The sequence below is a fragment of the Pipistrellus hanaki genome (assembly GCF_964339955.1).
Source record: "Pipistrellus hanaki genome assembly, chromosome: 3".
NCBI classification, from domain to species: domain Eukaryota; kingdom Metazoa; phylum Chordata; class Mammalia; order Chiroptera; family Vespertilionidae; genus Pipistrellus; species Pipistrellus hanaki.
Window position 1 is genome coordinate 59,198,192 of NC_140505.1, and position 18,905 is coordinate 59,217,096.

At 34.9% G+C, this 18,905-nt stretch overlaps 1 protein-coding gene across 2 annotated transcripts in view; it reads left to right on the forward strand.

Annotated features, from left to right (window-relative positions):
• KLHL1 (kelch like family member 1) overlaps nt 1-18,905 on the forward strand; it is a gene marked incomplete at its 5' end in the record, with an annotated part of 314,402 nt that overhangs the window by 182,214 nt on the left and 113,283 nt on the right. For both annotated transcript variants that reach the window (XM_084879715.1, XM_084879716.1), the window contains one exon: nt 11,982-12,194. In XM_084879715.1, coding sequence (XP_084735841.1) covers nt 11,982-12,194 — 213 coding nt within the window. The remainder of the gene's footprint in view (nt 1-11,981; nt 12,195-18,905) is intronic.

Consider the following 18,905-nt stretch of genomic DNA (forward strand, 5'->3'; position numbering starts at 1 on the left):
ATCACAAAAATCATGTTCATCTTCAAGATCAGATGTTGTGTTATAGTCAATAGTTAATCAAACTCTGGGCAATGACAATGTCTGGAATATGTGTTCTTTGGGTTTAGTGAGGTGATAGTTACATGGGTACTCTGTGAGACCGAAGATAATTTAGACCCTTCACCCTCCCACTTCTATATCTATGCTGTTATTTCTGAAGGTTCCCACATGCTATCAGTTCAGGGCTGGAGGAATCCTCCATGTTAACTGAAATATGGACAAGCTATCCTACATCACAAGTAAGGATAGCACCCTTATCTAACCAAAAAATAGTCAACCCAAGTCTTCTGTCAAAGGTCCTCTTATGTTCCAGGCAAAAAAACAAAAACAAACAAACAAATAAAAAACCTCAAATTGATGACCATTTTTTTTGAAGTTCCTCTGGGCAAAATCTCATGCCCTGTACATGAAAGGTATTTGGAGAAGGAAGTTGTTCTCTCCCATATTTTACAATGTAGTAACAAATCTTATCCCCCATACATTTAATTTTTTGGATGGAAGACCCTGGCAGAGTATTCTATTAAGACTATGGAGTCAGCCTGGTTGGGAGGCTCAGTTGGTTGGAATGTCATCCTCTAAACTAAAAAGGTCACAACATGTTGAGTGCATCAGATACTCCATAATTAGGCCCATTGATGTGTGTGTTAATGTTTTCGCCATCCTGGCACCAGGTATTGCAAGTATCTATGTCCCCTGTGCACTTGTACACTGGTATTCAAAGGCCCAACAGGTGTAGTCACCCTCATCTCCCCATTCAACCCTGATCATGATACAGAGTCTCTGATTTCCACTGCAAAGAGAGGAACCTCTGCCTAACTCCTTGTTTATTTTTTGAAAGCCAGCCCAGAGGTTCTTGTAAAATTTGGCAGGGCTCTCCAATTTATCTGTAGACTCTCTCGGAAGAGTGGAAGGAATAGTACTTGTACCATCATGAAGCAGATCCTATTGGGCCATTTGGTTACCAATAGGGAGCACATCAATCTTATCCTTTGAGACCTTATTATTGAATAACCAGACTCAGAAACCTTTTTTTTAATATATATATTTTTATTGATTTTTTACAGAGAAGAGGAGAGAGAAATAGAGAACTAGAAACGTTGATGAGAGAGAAACACCGACCAGCTGCCTCTTGCACACCCCCTATTGGGGATGTGCCCGCAACCAAGGTACATGCCCTTGACCGGAATCAAACCTGGGACCTTTCAGTCCACAGATCGACGCTCTACCACTGAGCCAAACCGGTTTCGGCCAGACTCACAAACCTTTTAAAGAAGGTCCTTAACCAGTTCACCCAAGAGAGGGCACCTGATTACCACTCTTATGCTGCTCTTTCTGTTAATCAGTCTTTGCTGATTTTTCATGACTACTTTTTCCATTTCAAAGAATTTGTCAGTTATGACTCTAATTGTATTGCAGCTTGATGGGGGCTGGGGGTGTTAACTAGATTCTATAATCTTTTTAGACAATTCTAGACAACTAAGTCTGTTTAATAATCTTATTACCTACTGTTCCCACACCATCATCATAAGCCCAAAGGACAACTATGGTGGCTTGCTAGGTTGCTATGGCCTTTGCCAGGATGATTCAGTCATGTTTTCAATGGCAGCAAACTTATCACAGTGGGACAAACCTGTGGACATTAAGCTGAGGGGGGGGGGGTGTCCCTCAGGTGTGAATGCTCCCTCATAGCTGACTACTCCCTTCTTCCTTAGACAAACCCACAACATTTTGTAGAAAGGGTTTTATAATGGCATGCTCTCCACCTTTGTTTTGATGAAAATCACTCAAAGGTATATGGGTTATTGGATGAAATGATCTTGAATGGGCTTTACACAATTTTTCAAGAAAGTAACAAAACTCAATTTCTCACCACAGTGTAGGAAGTCTGTCCATGTCAGAGACATGCTTAGAGCTAATTTACAGCATCTTTTGATGTTACTCACATATGCGGGGACTAACATTTTAGGGTCCCCTCACCAGAGGACAGTGAAAATAGGCCAGAGCTGCTTCCCTAGCAATTTAGAGCCCCATTTGTTGGATTTCTAATTTGACACAAAGGTGAGTTTGGCTAAGGAGTTGGAGGACTAACTAAAGAAAAGGAAGAATACTCTTCCTGAGATAATCTTCAAAATAACATTTTATTGTTAGATTCTAAGTAGATGATCATTTAAGTATTAGTTTTGGGGAATTTAAATTTAACTAGATAATATTAGTATTCTATTAATCAAATAACCAAAATTGCCTTCTCATTTCTTCAGTTTATAAGAAGCCTCAAAAATATTTGGAATTCCTTGAGAGTAGAGCAATGCCTTACCTCAGGAAACATTTGTTGTATTTAGTGTATTCACTAAATATTTAATGTATTTAAATGTGTTAGTTTGTTTAGTGTATTAACCTCAAGGAATGCTTAGTATTTTTTATTGACTTTGTTGGGGTGACATTGGTTCACAAAACCATACAAGTTCCAAGTGTACAGCTCAACAAAACATCATCTGCACACTGCATTGTATCCCATTGTCTCAATCAACGTCTCTTTCTGTCCCTATTTTTATGCCCTTTGCCCACCTCCACCTACCCCCATCCTCCTTTTCCTATGGCCATCACCACACTGTTATTTGTGTTTCAGATAAATTATCAGTATATTTAGATGTACAGTAAATTTTAGTTGAATGACAAACTTGGTATGGCTTATGTTATACCCATAAGTTCCTCCCACTAAATTTTTGAAAAACAAACATGAAAAATTGATAAACTTGAAAGTAAGGTATACTTTGGTAAGTAGAATTATGAAGTTTTCTCTCTGTCAAAACTCCCTGGTTATCTACTCAAACAGGAATCGTCTAGTAAGTATCGCTGTGAGGCAACTTTGTAGATGGAATTGAAGTGACTAATTAACCAACTTTAAGACAAAGTGATTACCTAGGAGTATTCAAGTGAAATAACATGAGTACCTAAATACAGAAGAAGAAGCAGAAGAGCCCATAGAAAGATGTGGCATAATAACACAGAGAAGAGATGAAGCAAAAAGGGAGGTAGGAGAGATTTGAAGTTGAGGATTGAAACTCTGCTGTATTTGAAGCTAAGCTGAAAATAACTCTCAGATCAGCAACATGAAAGGAAATGGGGATATCAGTCACATAATCACATAGAACTGAAGTCCTAACAACCGTAATAAGCTTGAAAATGAATTCACTCTCCAAGACTCCAAAAATGAAGGAGGCTTGTCAATATTTTACATTTGGCCTTGTGAAACCTGAAGCAGAAAATCAGCTGAGCTATACTTTTCCTGGAATTCTGGCTTCAGAACTGTGAGATAATCAGTGGGAGTATTATTAAGCCAATAATCAAGGCGGGAGGGGGGGAGGAGTTACTTAATAGCTTTATTACATGTAAAAATGTGTAAGTATAGTAATTTTAGAAATAATGAATAGCCATTTCTATACTGAAACTTTCTGAGATGGCAATGTGTATAGCTATTATGAGGTATGAACTTCTATTTTTTAACAGTGGTCCTTATATCTTTTTACTGCATCTTATTTATAAAATAACTAGAGGCCCAGTGCATGAAATTTATGCAAGTGTAGGCCTTCCTTTACCCTGCTGCCAGCACCAACTTCACTGGAAGCCCTGGCTTCATCCATCCGGAAGGTCATCTGGAAGGTCTGGAAGGATGTCTGGTCTAATTAGCATTTAATGCTGTTATTATTCCATGGAATTTTATTATACAGATAACATTCCATGGAATTATATTGAGCTTCAGCTCTCATATTTAATTTATTGTATATATTAGCATATGTTGTAATATAGTTAATCATGCTTTTATTTGCTGAGAGATAAATTAATGGCATGCACTAAATGATTATTTGATAAACTATAATAAAATTAGTATATATTTGTATAACTGTTTAGAAAATTACCTGTCTTGATTCCAATTATTTTACATAAAGTGAAGTATACACTTTAATTAATTTTCATTTTATGGTTTTATGAAGAAGAATTTTTATAGCTCCATTCTCATTTGTACGTGACTTTTTGACAATGATTGCAATTGTCTGATATATAAAAAGTTTTAAATGAGTTAAATATAAGATAATATATTGTGCTGTGATTTTTTTAATGTTGGTTGTAAGCAGCTAGTAAATTAGTCCACCCCGGAAGAGAAATAGTCTAAATCCTTATATTAAGCAATAAATGGGAATAAGAATATAATTAAAAATTTACATGATACTGTAGAGACCGTTTAGACCTTAAGATTGCAAAATTATAATGTATCCTTTGTTAAAGAACATTAGTGCTGTGTTTTTGTTTTTGTTTTTTGTATTGTTTACTGCAAAATAATCAATGAGACTATGTAAGCAACTTCCATACTCCCATTTTTCTTTCCCTTTTCCCACTATACATACATTTTAACCCAATATTTTAGATTATACCAATAACAGACTTTCCTGACAAATCATTTATGCTTAAAAGCATAAGAAAAAAAAGACTATAGAAACATGGATTGAGTAAGCAATCCTCTTTTGTCTTTGAAAAAAATTATTTTCTGTTAAGATAAGAGATATATTTTCTTTCCATTTTGTATAAGTACAACATGATAACTACCTGATAAAATGTACATTTTTATACATTCATGTAAATTCTTGCAGTCAATTTTCCGCAAGATGTCCTAGCTGGGAAGACCGAAATATTATCTTGCATTAAAATTATCTTTATCTGGCAAAGTTGTAGAGGATCATTATTTTTATGCTTTTTCAAGCATTGCAATTCCTTTAAGAAAAAGTTTATGAGATCTGGTGTCATGCACACTTTGTAGCAATGAAAGGAAATAGCTTTGAATGCACAGTATGCTATGGTCTCATCATTTAATTGGGAGTGATACCGTTTCTCCTGTGGGCTGGCCCAAATATGTGGCTTTCATAGAGATTCTGCAGAGATTTTCACTTTCCTTCTAACTTTTCCAGGAGCTGCCATTCTCAACATTTCCATAAAACATCTAAAAGAAACGTGGTAAATAGTAATAACAATGCAGAGCAATTTATGAAGGAGCGGAGAGAGATAGGTTTAGGTCCTACCAAGGAGTTAATGTGCCTAATATTAATAATTGTAAAAATCAATACTACCACTCTGGCTAATAATTTATGAACGGATAGTGTTACATAATTTACAAAGCAATGAACATGCTTGAGAATGGCTAATTAATGTCTGTTAAACAAACAAAGAAAAAGAAGTAGAAACGTTCAGCTGACTGAGCTCTTTTTCTTGGTAGTGAAGTTTATAAATTATCTCTACACGCTTCCTTTTTCATTAGTAGATAATAGGTATCACATATTAAAATTGTGTATGATATATCTCAGTATCAGAAACTGAGCAATTCAAGGATTAATGAATTTCTTGAAAAAAATTCCATATACTTTGCATATTATTAAGTTTAGGAGTCTTTTTTTTTTCCTAGACTCTACTGTGCTTGAAAGCAAATCAGATAAAGGACTATAGGCTAGGTGTTGCTGTAGACCTCATTTTCAAGGCGAGGAAATTATAACTTAGAATAATTAAGTGCCTTTGCCTAGGAACTCATGACTAGAAAGTATGAGAATTGGGATGTTTTTACAATCCTCCTTACTAAAATCTTATTTTCCCTATAATTTCTAAACTTTCATACCTCTTTAGCAACATTTTGTCAAAAAAAACGAACTCATAGACAAAATAATCTTTCATCCATCTGATAATCTTGAATAATGACTACCACAAATTATTTTATACTGGACAGTTTTTAAATTGTTAGGAAATGCTCCTTCTTTTAAAAACTGAGACTCTGCTATTTTTTTTTTTTTTATAAAGAGTTACTACCAATTAAGTAGCCACACTTAATAGGTAGGTAAGTGTTAATAAAGAAGTGGCAGCTAGACATTGTATTCTGCCAGATTTAGCTCTAAGTAGCTTTGCTGTAGCAGACCAAAACACATGTGGTGTATACTACTACTGTTAAATGATATATAATTTAAATAATTAAAGAAATTATACTCCATAGTAATTTTCTAAGCACTCCTGACAAAATTGACAAGCACTGTTATATTGTGCCACTGAAAACTCTGAACACTTCTTTTCCTGTTTTATTATCTGAATAATATTAATTATTTCTATATAGATACATATATATGACGGAAATAAAGTTAGTGTTTGCTATATATATATATATATATATTTATCTTTTCCCTTTATTATAATAACTGGTGAGCATTACACAAAAAGACTATATGAAGTAAGCATTCACTTAAGTGACTTCAAAGATCATTTCGAATTTGAGATTGTGTGAGGTTGCAAAGATTCCCATTTATAACCCTGCTGGATAATATGAGAATTGAACCAGATGACTTCAACATTTTTTTTTATTACTCTCCAAATCTATGATTTTATGAGAAATCCTTCTTTGAATTGGGAATTGTTATTTCAGAGAGGAAAGTTGTCTATCTCCTCACTCAAACTCCTCCTTGGCTTCCTTTATTCCACTTGCATTCTCATACTTTGGACTCCATTAAATTCTCCATTTTTTTTCTCTTTTGTTAAAAATATACATATTTTTCTTATAATATCACACTGTCCTCTGCATTAGAAAGTGACTTTATTAGGGGCCAGAAGGCTTCTTGTTTTCTCTCTGTATTTCTAGTATTAAGAGCATACTTGGAAAAAAAACAAAAAACATTCAACAAAATTTTGTTTCATAATAAAATAAAAAAATAAAATGGAGAACATAAAGAAACATGACAATAGGCAATAGAAACACCACTAGAAGGCTGAAGAGACTGGAGGCTGAGGGAAGGGTAGGCTCGGTGGAAAGCAGTAATGGCCAATGCTTATCCAACACTTGCTATATGTCACCTACTTCTCCATGAACAGTAAATTTAATTTAATCTTCACACTTACTCCTCACAACAGTGTTTTAAAATGGATACCATTTTTTAATCACACAGCCAGTGGGTAGCAGGGTTGGGATCTAAATCCTGGCCAACTCCCCATGCCAATTATAGTCCACTAGAGGCCTGGTACATGAAATTCATGCATGGGGGGAGGGGAATGTCCCTCAGCCTGGCCTACACCCTCTCCAATCTGGGACCCCTGTAGGATCGGGCCTAAACCGGCAGTCAGACATCCTCCTCACCATCCTGGACTGCTGGCTCCTAACTGCTCACCTGCCTGCCAGCCTGATCACCCCCTAACTGCTCCCCTGCTGGCCTGATCACCCCCAAATGCCCTCCCCTGCCAGCCATATTGCACCCAACTGCCCTCCCCTACTGGCCTGTTCACCCCCAACTACCCTCTCCTGCAGTCCTGGTCTCCCCCAACTGCCTTCTACCTGCAGGCTGGTTGCCTCCAACTGCCCTCCCTGCCAGCCTGATCTCCCACAACTGCCCTCCCCTGCTGGCCTGATCACCCACAACTGCCCTCCCCTGCTGGCCATCTTGTGACAGCTATCTAGTGATGGCCATCTTGTGGTGGACATCTTGTGATGATGTGAGCACATCACACAAGGGCAAGAGGACCACCTAGGCTTTTATTAATAGAGATTGATAATACATAATTATGAAGCCAGATTATGGAACCAAGCTATACCAAGAAAGAGGTGGAAATAGGTCCAGGTGAGCACTTAAGAATTAGGGTGCATACATGTTTCAGAAATCAGAGAGAGTAAGTCCAAACTAGATGGGCAGAGAACCAGAAGGTGAAGTAAACCAAAGGCTAGATAAAGCAGTAATTGTAATAAGACATGAGACTGTATTCCTATTCCTACTTTTATCCTGATTAGCAGCCCACTGAGCCTCAGCCTTCTCATAGGTAAAATAACAAGGTGTGAATTGCAATAAGTCTTTGATCCCTTTGAACTCCAAGGTGGTACTCAAAAGTTCAGGCAGCAATTTTGACATAGGGATTAAAAATCTAGGCAAGGCAAATAATCAAAAGCTCAGGAAAATTGGTTTTAACCTAAAAAGTTTAGAGTCTTGTTAATGTTGCAACTTGAAGTTACCTGTAACAAGAAGCCCTTGATGACTAGGAATGGTGCCGTTCCCCACCCTGCCTTTTTAGAATTTTTAAATTCTAGAGGCAGTAGGAAAAAATATAAATCAAAGAGAATCTGATCCTGAGAGTAGACCAACACTTTTTCCTGTACCTGACACTCTTTTGGGTCATGAGAAATATAATATTTCTAAAAGGTGTCATTATATAAAATAAAGAGCCTATAAATTATCATTTAAAATATTGGAAATAATTAGGTTTATGCAATAGTTTTAACATAGCTATTTTTTCAATTTTCTTATGTATTATTTTCCTAGGGTTGCTATGACAATGTACCAAAAACTTGGTAGCTTAAAACAACAGAAATGTATTCTCTTACAGTTCTAGAGGCATGTGACTTTGCCACTTGAGGACTGTGCCCTCTCATTAGCCAAAGGCTTGAACCTGTCCAAACGCTGTATCCACTCTACACAAAAGGTAAACAAGCCAAAGAGTTTTGATGCATCTCGTTACTTTTTCTCAGAAAACATAGAGGTAGGCAAGATGCTCCAGCAGTGGATATCAGTGCGCATTGATATTTTTTTTTCTTCTTAAGTGAATAAAATGTAATGAAACTGAGACAATTTCCAGAGCTAGATTATTAAAAATAAATAAATAAATAAATAAATAAATAAATAAATAAATAAATAAAATATCAGGCATGTTTTCATTAAAATAATAATTGATGGGGAAAAATAAAGAGAACTCTGGAACTAAAGCAATTAAAGTGATAACTTAATATAACAAGTGTGAGATCCAGTAATATGATTGTAGCTCCTCATTTCCAGTTTATTCCTAGCAGGTTTTACAAACATTACTTGTTTTTAAAAGATTTACTGTGACTCACAAAGGTATAACATTATAGAAATCTCTCTAAATTAGATATAAGAATAGAAGAAAAAGAAAATCTTCTGTAGTAATATAAAACAAAACCATTACCAGAGCTGTCTGAAAAAGAAATCAAACTATAAAAGGCTATAGCCTTCCTATCAGATACATCCCAGTTGGACTCAGTTTTCCAGAGGGCAAATAAAAAAAGAAATTTGATCAATTTCATAATTTACAAGACCCATGATAAGAGCAAACCAATTTACTCAAGAGAAGTGAAAGTATTCCTGCTACTAAAACCTGAAAGAAATTTCTCCCAAGGGCCATCATAAAAAGGACACTGTAAAATATAATGAAATATGCCTTGATGGTATCACAATATCTTTATGATAGACACCACTGAGTTCCACAGAGCTACTTTTTTATATCCCTCACTATGTACTAATGGTCCAGCTATACAATTATGTATGTAGTTTCATAGAGGCATGGGTTTTTAAATAACTGCGAAAATAGATGGTCAGAAACATCTATCAAACATTCATCAAAAACATCTTTACCTTACTGTAGCTCTTTAGAGAAATTTGGTGGGTCTAAGTCTCAGACACTTACTTGGGTCACTCAGTAAATAGGTATCAGGCATCTATAATCAGGTAACACTGTATTAACCACAGAGGAAACACAGGAGACAAAACAATGCCCAGGAAATCAGCTATTCTGTGATGTCAATAAAAAGTAAATAAATATGACAGATGACCTGAAAAAATTAAAAGTTGACATCTTCTTGTGAAAACTGAAAGCCCATCAAGCCTGGGATTCAATGTCAGGGATACACTCATGACATGGGTCAGGACTCACTTAAGAAAATAGGTTTGACTCTGCCCTGACCTACAGATTAATGAGCACTTGCTGAGTCTTCTACTGTTTGGAGCAGCCACAGTGACTTTATTGGAAGAGATCTAATCCCTCCATTTCAAGGTGTGTTTGTTTTCCAAAATAAGCATCCTATTGAGATTTTTAGGATAAATGTGGCTTTTAAACCGAGAAGCCTTAGTTATAGCTTACTTGGAGATATATCTCAGGAGACATACAGAGGCGGAGAGGAGGAGAGGAGGATAAAAGAGAAGGCCAGTCAGGCCTTTGTTTTCTGTATCAGTATCTCGGCCACAGAGGCCTCTCTGCTAAATGTAAGACAAATTTTTTGACAAGTAGTTTTTACAAAGTGTTTAAAAAACACTGCACTGTTCTGAACTATTTCCAATATTTTATTTAAATGATAAATACATCTATTCAATAACTATGTATCGCTCATCTGTTACGTTGCAGGGCTTTTGTCTCGAGGAGCTTATCGTTTGTGTTAAGTCCCCCAAGAGCACCAAAAATGAGGCTGCAATTGGCTGTTGTCTTAGAGATATGAATACCATGCACTATATGTGCATATAGTAGACAGTTGGTCAGAAGAAAGGGGAGTGAGCAGAGGGCTCAACAAGCCCATAGATAATACTGTATGTAGCTTTTCAATTAAGCCTTTAAAAAAAAAAAGCAGAAACTGCCAAAACCGGTTTGGTTCAGTGGATAGAGCGTCTGTAAGGTCCCGGGTTCTATTCTGGTCAAGGGTACGTATCTTAGTTGCGGGCACATCCCCAGTGGGGGGTGTGCAAGAGGCAGCTGTTCGATGTTTCTCTCCCATCTATGTTTCTAACTCTATCCTTCTCAATTCCTTTCTGTGTAAAATCAATAAAATATATTTTTTTAAAAAGACAGAAACTAAAAAACAAGGCTGACAAAATAATTTTAAGCAACAGATTGAGTGAGGAAGGTATGTCAAACAGGATAGCAAAGGGAATCAGTATAATTTTTGTGACTGAAATGCAGATACAGTAGAAAATGATGTCTTGGGGTTAGGAAGAGGTGAGGCCATCAGGAACCACTGTGGCTACCCAAGAGATTTGAACCAAAGAGGACAACAAATGAAACCAAACCACACAAAAACTTTAGAGGAATGTCATGAGAAAATTTATATTTTAGAAATATTACTTTAGTATTATTGTGGAGGATACAATAGAGAAAGAAGCTAAGAATAGAGTCCAGCACAATAATTAGAAGGTGATTGCAGCAATCCAGAAGAAAATTAACAGGAATCTGAATTAAACTAGAGAAATTGTCAGGAGAAGAAGGAAATACAAAAGATGATTAAAGGGTGGCATGTTGTAGGGAGTGGCTCTAGGGTCAAGCCTCAGGCTGACCTGAGACAGGGCCACAAACAAGTCCCAGCCTGGAGGGCAGAGCTCTCCTAGCATTGTTAAGCCTGACCTTGTAGCCCTCCCTAATTCCTTCCTAAGTAGCTAATGGGCTGTGGAAGGTACAGCAAATGTTGCCAAAATAAGAACATTGCATACCTGTTAATCTACCCTTGTTTTAATCGGACTATAAAATAAGGCGTCCACTTGCAGGCTGGGTCTTTTGTGTCCTCATCCAGGCCTGGGAGATCCACAGAGCCCCAGCTGTATTCTCTTGTCTGTCTTTTATTTAATCCTTCACAGCCTCTCCTCAGGTTTACGCTTGGCTGTGCTGGCATGGGGGCACAGAATGTATGAGATTTTGTGACTTCTATGGACTATCTGTGCTGTTTTATTTCCTTCTGAATATATAGGGATGTATTGTATGTGTTACTTTACTCTCTAATTTTATTCCCACTTTCTGATCCATGTATAAGTTGTCAAGCTTTAACATTTTTGAAATGCTACTCTTTTCACTGAATCTCACATAGCAGTCCACTTGAAACTTAAACATTTAATCGCTTAGTGTATTCTGCCTGCATAACAAAGCTCCACATTATAATCCCCCTGTTATTACAAGGTCTGTGCTGTCTTGGTTACATTTACACTTCAATTACAATAACAATGCTTTCATCTTAACAGCCTCTAGTTTCTGAAGGATTAATTCTCAAGGATTATGTTATAATGAGAACAAAGGTTATTGACTACTTTTCTCATTCCTTTCTGAAATGCTTTGCTAGCTAAATAAAAGTGAAACCAAATTTATGCCAAGATGTTTTCTCTCTGCAGGAAAACATAATGGAAGTTATAAGAAATCAAGAGTTTTTACTGCTTCCAGCTGAGGAGCTCCATAAACTCCTGGCCAGTGATGATGTAAATGTTCCTGATGAAGAAACCATCTTCCATGCACTAATGATGTGGGTGAAGTATGACATGCAGAGAAGATGCAATGACTTGAGTATGCTTCTTGCCTTTATAAGACTGCCACTGCTTCCACCACAGGTAAGTGTGATGCTGTTTTAATAGGTACAATTTACTGAAAAATCTTATGTTCAATGTAACATGAAAAATAATATTAACATTAAACTGTTAAAATCACTTTAAAGTTTTTTATATATATATATATATATATATATATATATATATCGTATTTGGGATAATAATAATGTTTAATAAGTATGTATACATGATATACATACACAAACACATACATACACACACACACACACACACACACACTTGAAGGCACATTTGCCAAACTAAGTTTTATGACTCTCCCTACCATTATTTATTCACATTTTTGTTTTTAGTTTTAATCAAATGCTTTTTTAAAAGTAGATTTGATGGTGGAAGACTGATGGGCCATGGGTCATGGCTCTAAGTCCCACAGATGATGTAATAATAGGTGTCTGTTGAAATGTGGGAAGCTAGATGTTAAACTGGAACTCAATTCTACTAAATAGTAGGACACACCCCAGAGGAGGACAAGAATGTAACCAGGGCTTCACCTTTTCATGAAATGCCTTTCCTTTATACCACCCCCACCCCCAATATTTTGTCATAAAAATGGGAGATGCTCCTACCTGTCCATCTCATCTAAACTATTACATCAGAACAACATGAACATCTTACTGGCTTATTTGTTCTAAGACTATACATTACATATGCATTTTTTATTCTTATTGGTTCAGCTGCTGTATCTTGCTTGGTAAAATATTATATTTATTTATTTTATAAAATAAAATATTTCTTTGTTTGTGTGTAACTAATAAAAGGCTTTTAAGGTAAATCTTATATAACTTCCAAAAAACACAAGAATAGCATATAGTCAATTCTTCATTCCTCATCTCTCAAATGGGGTCATTACAAACATAACTTTATATATACTTTCAGACAACAATGTACAGGAAGAAAGAGTAAAACACATTTTCTTTTCATAAAATGGGCCCTTGGTTATAGGTGGAACTATTGCTTCCATAATTAATACTTATGAATTGCATGTCATTATAGGTATTTTCCATACAATATTTCTAATCTTAAGAACACAGTGGCAGTCTTATATTAATATTAATATTAGTTATGTTGTACAGAGGGGGAAACAGTTTTAAAGAGATCTTTCAAGGGTCATAGACTTAGTAGAAAACGCAATTTTTCTGCAAACCTGGCTAGCCAGATAGGAGCATACACAGAGGCATGTCTTCTGTGAGTTCATGTTGGTTACCTGTTTGCTCTCTAAATTGGAAGCTCATAAAAATGTCCTGAAAACAGCAGTTCTGAAGGTCCCCATTAAATGCTGGAAAACAAAGAAGAGCAGGGGTATAGGAACTAACATCACATTTCTTTTATTAGTTACAAAAATATAAAGTGTATATTTTATCTCATTTAATTTCTATAATATCTTTCTGTATTGAATGTTATTATTACCACTTGACAAATAAACCAAATGCGAATCAGGATGATGGGATGATAGCTTTCTTTCTACCAAGTTGTAGAGCTCAGATTTCTCTCTATATAGGGAGGGAGAAGAGTGGGTTTACAGTTGTGAGTATGCAAAACACAGAGTTTATGTTTATTATTCTTATTTATTGGTTACTGCATTATTTTCCATTTGAACAACTGTGGACTTACTTTTGCCACACCCTGTCTATGAAACCAATGTGTGATTTTTCCACTGCTGGAGAATGAGTTCAGTATTTATTTGGCCTCATATTTACAGCAATGTCCAACCAATATTAAAAGAGAATTTAGTAGAATCTAGGATTTTTCAGCATTTTACACAAACTTTCAAAGTTGCAAAACATGTTAAGGCCCTTAAGAAAAGTCATTATGATAATCAGGGAAGATTTTTGCCTTGATCCTGGAATCATTAAATAAGGTTTTGTCTTTAAATCTTACAATATTTAATATATATATTTTGCAATATTTAAGTGATTTGTTGATATACACTCTAGTTGTGTAATTATGTTATACATGTAATTATGTTATATATTATAATATGAATTTTAATAATTATATAATGTTAAATTGTTATAACAAAACACAGTATTGTATTTTAAAGTGCCCACATTATTTAAAGGAGTTAGAGTCTGCATTTTTCTAGTGAAGTAAGGGTTTATTTTGCAAAAGATGTATTAAAGGAGACAAGAAAATAATTGGGCTTTTGTTTCTGTAATATCACTTTTATAAAGCTAAAGATAAGTTTCAGGAGAGCAAGGGAACAATATTTGGAAGACCAGTTGTGAGTAGCTTATGATATTGTTCAACAAAACATATAAAAGAACTGACAGAAACAAGAGTAAAAAAGACAAAAATTTAGAAATATTTAAGATGAGGGAGAGACAGAGGAAAAAAGAGAAAGAATACATGCTTTCGGGGTAAAATTAAACTAAATAACCTATAGATAAATTTACAGCTATGAGTTTCTATTCAGCAAATGCATGGAAAAATTTCTCCAGTTAAAATAAAGACAGAAAATTCAAAAACAAAGGAAACATATTAAAAGATTGATTAGAGACAAAGAATAAATTTAGATTCAGTAATAGTCTTATCTCATGAAGCAACTGACCAGCTTGATTCAGGCAGATCTCAGTTCAGCCATTTCTCAGAATTTCCATTTCATGTTTATTATTATTAGGACCATTATGTGTGTTTATGAAGTTTACAAGAGAAAATCTACTCTGATATTTCGTATTATTTACAAATGAACATATTATTATTATACATAAATTATGGTAATTTGGTACTGAACAATATAATGAATATGTAAATTTTGTTACAGAATGACAACAGTGATAAACACAATGAGTTGTCTACATTTATGAGGGGGTTTTTTTGTGTGTGTGTGTATTTTTTTCTCTCTTAATTCCTTCACCATTTCAACCAGTTCTGCAACCCCCCTCCTCTATGACAATTGTCAGTTTGTTTTATGACTCTATTTTGTTATTTTCTTTTATTTATTAAACCCCACATAGGTAAAATCATATGGTATTTGTCTTTCTCTTGATTGGCTTATTTCAGTTAGCATAATGTTCTCTGGGTCCATTGATACTGTCACAAAGGGTAAAATTTTCTTCCTTTTTATAGCCAAGTAGTATTCTATTATGTAAATGTACCATGCTGTTTTATCCAATAATCCACTGATGGATACCTCTTAACTCTTACAAATGAATAAGGGAAAACCAATTTCTCGAACATTAACACAATCCATCTTCATTCTTTGTTATTTTTATTCTGTTTTATTCATTCTGACTTTTCCCTGGTTTGCTTGCTGCCTTAATTAATGAATGATATCAGCCTTTCATCAAATAGATAAACTTCACAAAATGACTAAGAGTTTATAAAAATTGTGGAGTGATTTTACTCTTCTCTAAAGAAACTTAAACGGTTGCTTTAAAATATAAATTTATAGGTAATACATGCTTCTGAAGTCTTACAAAAATTTTCTTAAATATTATTTGTATCACGGTTATTTAATTTTCTTATGATGTTCACAGTTCAGGTTACAACATTAAAAAAAAAACACGAGATGTTTATTTCAACAAGTTTTAAGTCAACAGGATTTTAATGGAAAAAAAAAGATATGCACATGTTTAAATGTATACATATATATTATTCTCTGTGGTGAAGCAGAGAGAGTAAATTGAAATCTGATCTGAAAATCTTATTTTTGCTGCAGTATACGAAGTGTCATATTCACATTATCAATTTTATTTCAGATTGGATTATTCCAATTAACTTACAAAGATGTAGGGGTTTTTTTAGGCATCTTAAAACAAAATTTCTTGTATTCCTTTGTGGCAACTGCTCTAATTATCTGTTCTCTTTTCCAGAAAAATATACAGTTATTTTTTGTAGTCATTAAATCTGTTTATTCATCATTCTCTCTACAACCTGTTATAGTTACTCCTTTGAAGTGATAAAGGTCAGCCAAATCCTCCATGCTGTCATTTTCCCCTTCTCACTTATTTTCATCTTACTTGGCATCTCAGCAGCATTTGACACAATTGATCTGGCCACTCATACTCAATTGTCATAGCTGATTATTTCTACTCTGTAACGTTGCAATGTCTAGACACAGTTTTCTCTGCACAGACATTCACATTTATTTCTGTGCTTTTAAATACTTTATGGGAGTCAGTTACCAATTCTGAATTTTTATCTCTAGCCCGAAACTTTCTTTTCTTTTTTCTTTTTTTTAAATATACATTTTATTGATTTTTTACAGAGAGAAAGAGAGAGAGATAGAGAGTTAGAAACATTGATGAGAGAGAATTATTGATCAGCTGCCTCTTGCACACCCCATACTGGGGATGTGCTCACAACCAAGGTACATGCCTTTGACCGGGACCTTTCAGTCCACAGGTAGACACTCTATCCACTGAGCCAAACCAGTTTCGGCCCAAACTTTTCTTCAAAGATAGATTCAAATACCCAATTAGCTACATGACATCTCCAATTTAATATTAAATAGCACAGTCCCTACTCAGTAAGTATTTGCTAACCAACAAATGAAAACTTTTTGCTAGGTTTTAGGAATTTAACTACATTTATTTTAACTATCTGTGGACGTCTTATCTTCTTAGACTATGAGAGACAGCTCTACAACAGTGTAAACTAGAAAGCTAAAAGTGGGCACTAGAACACTGTTACAGAGGAATCAGAACATGATTCAGACTTTACTAAAAATCTTTTACTGAATGGATAATGACAGTGGTCAGCAAACTCAATAGTCAACAGAGCCGAATATCAACAGTACAATGATTGAAATTTCTTTTGAGAGCCAAATTTTTTAAACTTAAACTATAGCCGAAACCGGTTTGGCTCAGTGGTAGAGCTTCGGTCTGCAGACTGAAAGGTCCCAGGTTCGATTCCGGTCAAGGGCATGTACATTGGTTGCGGGCATATCCCCTGTAGGGGGTGTGCAAGAGGCAACTTGTTGATGTTTCTCTCTCATCGACGTTTCTGGCTCTCTATCTCTCTCCCTTCCTCTCTGTAAAAAATCAATAAAATCTATTTGAAAAAAAAATAAACTTAAACTATATAGGTAGTTGTTATTAACTTAATTAGGGTACTCCTAAGCTGGCCTTTGCTAAAAATTCAAGGGGCCAAAGAGCTGCATGTGGCTCGCAAGCCTCAGTTTGCAGACCACTGGATAATGGGAAGGCAAACTTGAATAAGATATAATTTCTCACCTCTTTGTTCCCTTAGATATATTCATAAAACATAAATTTAGCAAAATCACTTTCAAACCTGTCAGTGGTGCATTTAAAAACAACTTGGCTACAAGGAAAAAGTTTTACTTGCATTGCTAGCATAATGAATCAGAAAACAAAATACATTTTATGAAGAAAATAAAACTGAATTTAAATATTAAAACAGATCATAAGCACTTTTGTAAATATTAAATAATATATGTAGTATTTACCACGAGGCCACACAGTTCAAAAACAATTATTTTTCTCAATTAAACATTAAAGCTAATTTTACATTTTATTCATGCTTACTTTATATAAGAATGATAAAATTAAAATAGAGTGCAATATTTGTAAGAGGACTAAGAAAAATTGTGGAACTTTTGGAACAAAGGCAAAAGCTGTTTGTATCATTAAACCTTTTCCAGTGATTTGTATTTAGAATTCAGTGAATTTTTAAATAACTCTTGAAGTTACTTTAATATTTTAGTAAGTGGAGTATATAGAGATGAAATCTAAGCCTTAAAATAGGACCCTTAGACTTAAGAATATTCTTAAGCTTTGGGAAAAATCTCAAAACTTAGTAGAGGAAATGTAATTGGTTTAATTACATAATTTTTTTTATTTTTATAAGTAATTTTTGGGGTATATAGATAAAATACATTTGTTCCTGCATCCAGTGCTCACATTGCTGTTTTTATAAAATATTTTTGCTTATTCTTTTCGGATCAATTAGGTGGCCTGCAGAGTGATACAAACAGTGAGTTAAAATTCAGGGAAGGTGAGGATGAAAATCATTAAATATCTGGGAAACCACTATAAGAACTTTGGAATGTCCTCTGTGTGTAATAGAAGCTACTGCGGGGTTTTGAACATAGGAGGGTCTGATCTAAGGTACACAAATGCACTCTATAGTTGCTATGTTGAAAATATCTTGAGGAAAACAAAAGTAGTAAATAAAAACCAGTTACTAAGAGACATGAATATAGAGATGAGAGATTTTTTTTAAGGAGTTAGATGAGGGTAATGAGGTAGTAGCGATGGAGATGGTGAAAAATGTATGTGTTCTGGGTATATTTTAAAGTAGACTGGCTGGATGAGAAAATGAGAGAAAGAGATGAATCATAGAAATGCCACAATTTTTTGGTTTGAACCCCATTGAGAAAGGATGCTACGGAACACTGACTCTAAGATTTCTGTGAGGCCTCTAAGTGGAGATGTTGAGTAGGCATTAAATGCATCATTCAAGAGTTGTGCAGGAATGGCCAGGATATAGGTATAAATTAGGAAGTTGTTTACATTAGATATAATTTCAAGATGTGATATGAGATGGTATCATCAAAAAAGTGAGTATGGGGAAAAATGAGAATGATGTTCTGGGCAATTTAAACATTTCAAAAGAAGAAAGATTCTAGTGACCAAAATGGAGAAACTACTCAAAGAGAATAAAACACTCAAGGAGCTTGCTTGATGTCCTGGGATTGCAGGGAATAAATCATCACAGAGGAGTGCGTGACCAGCT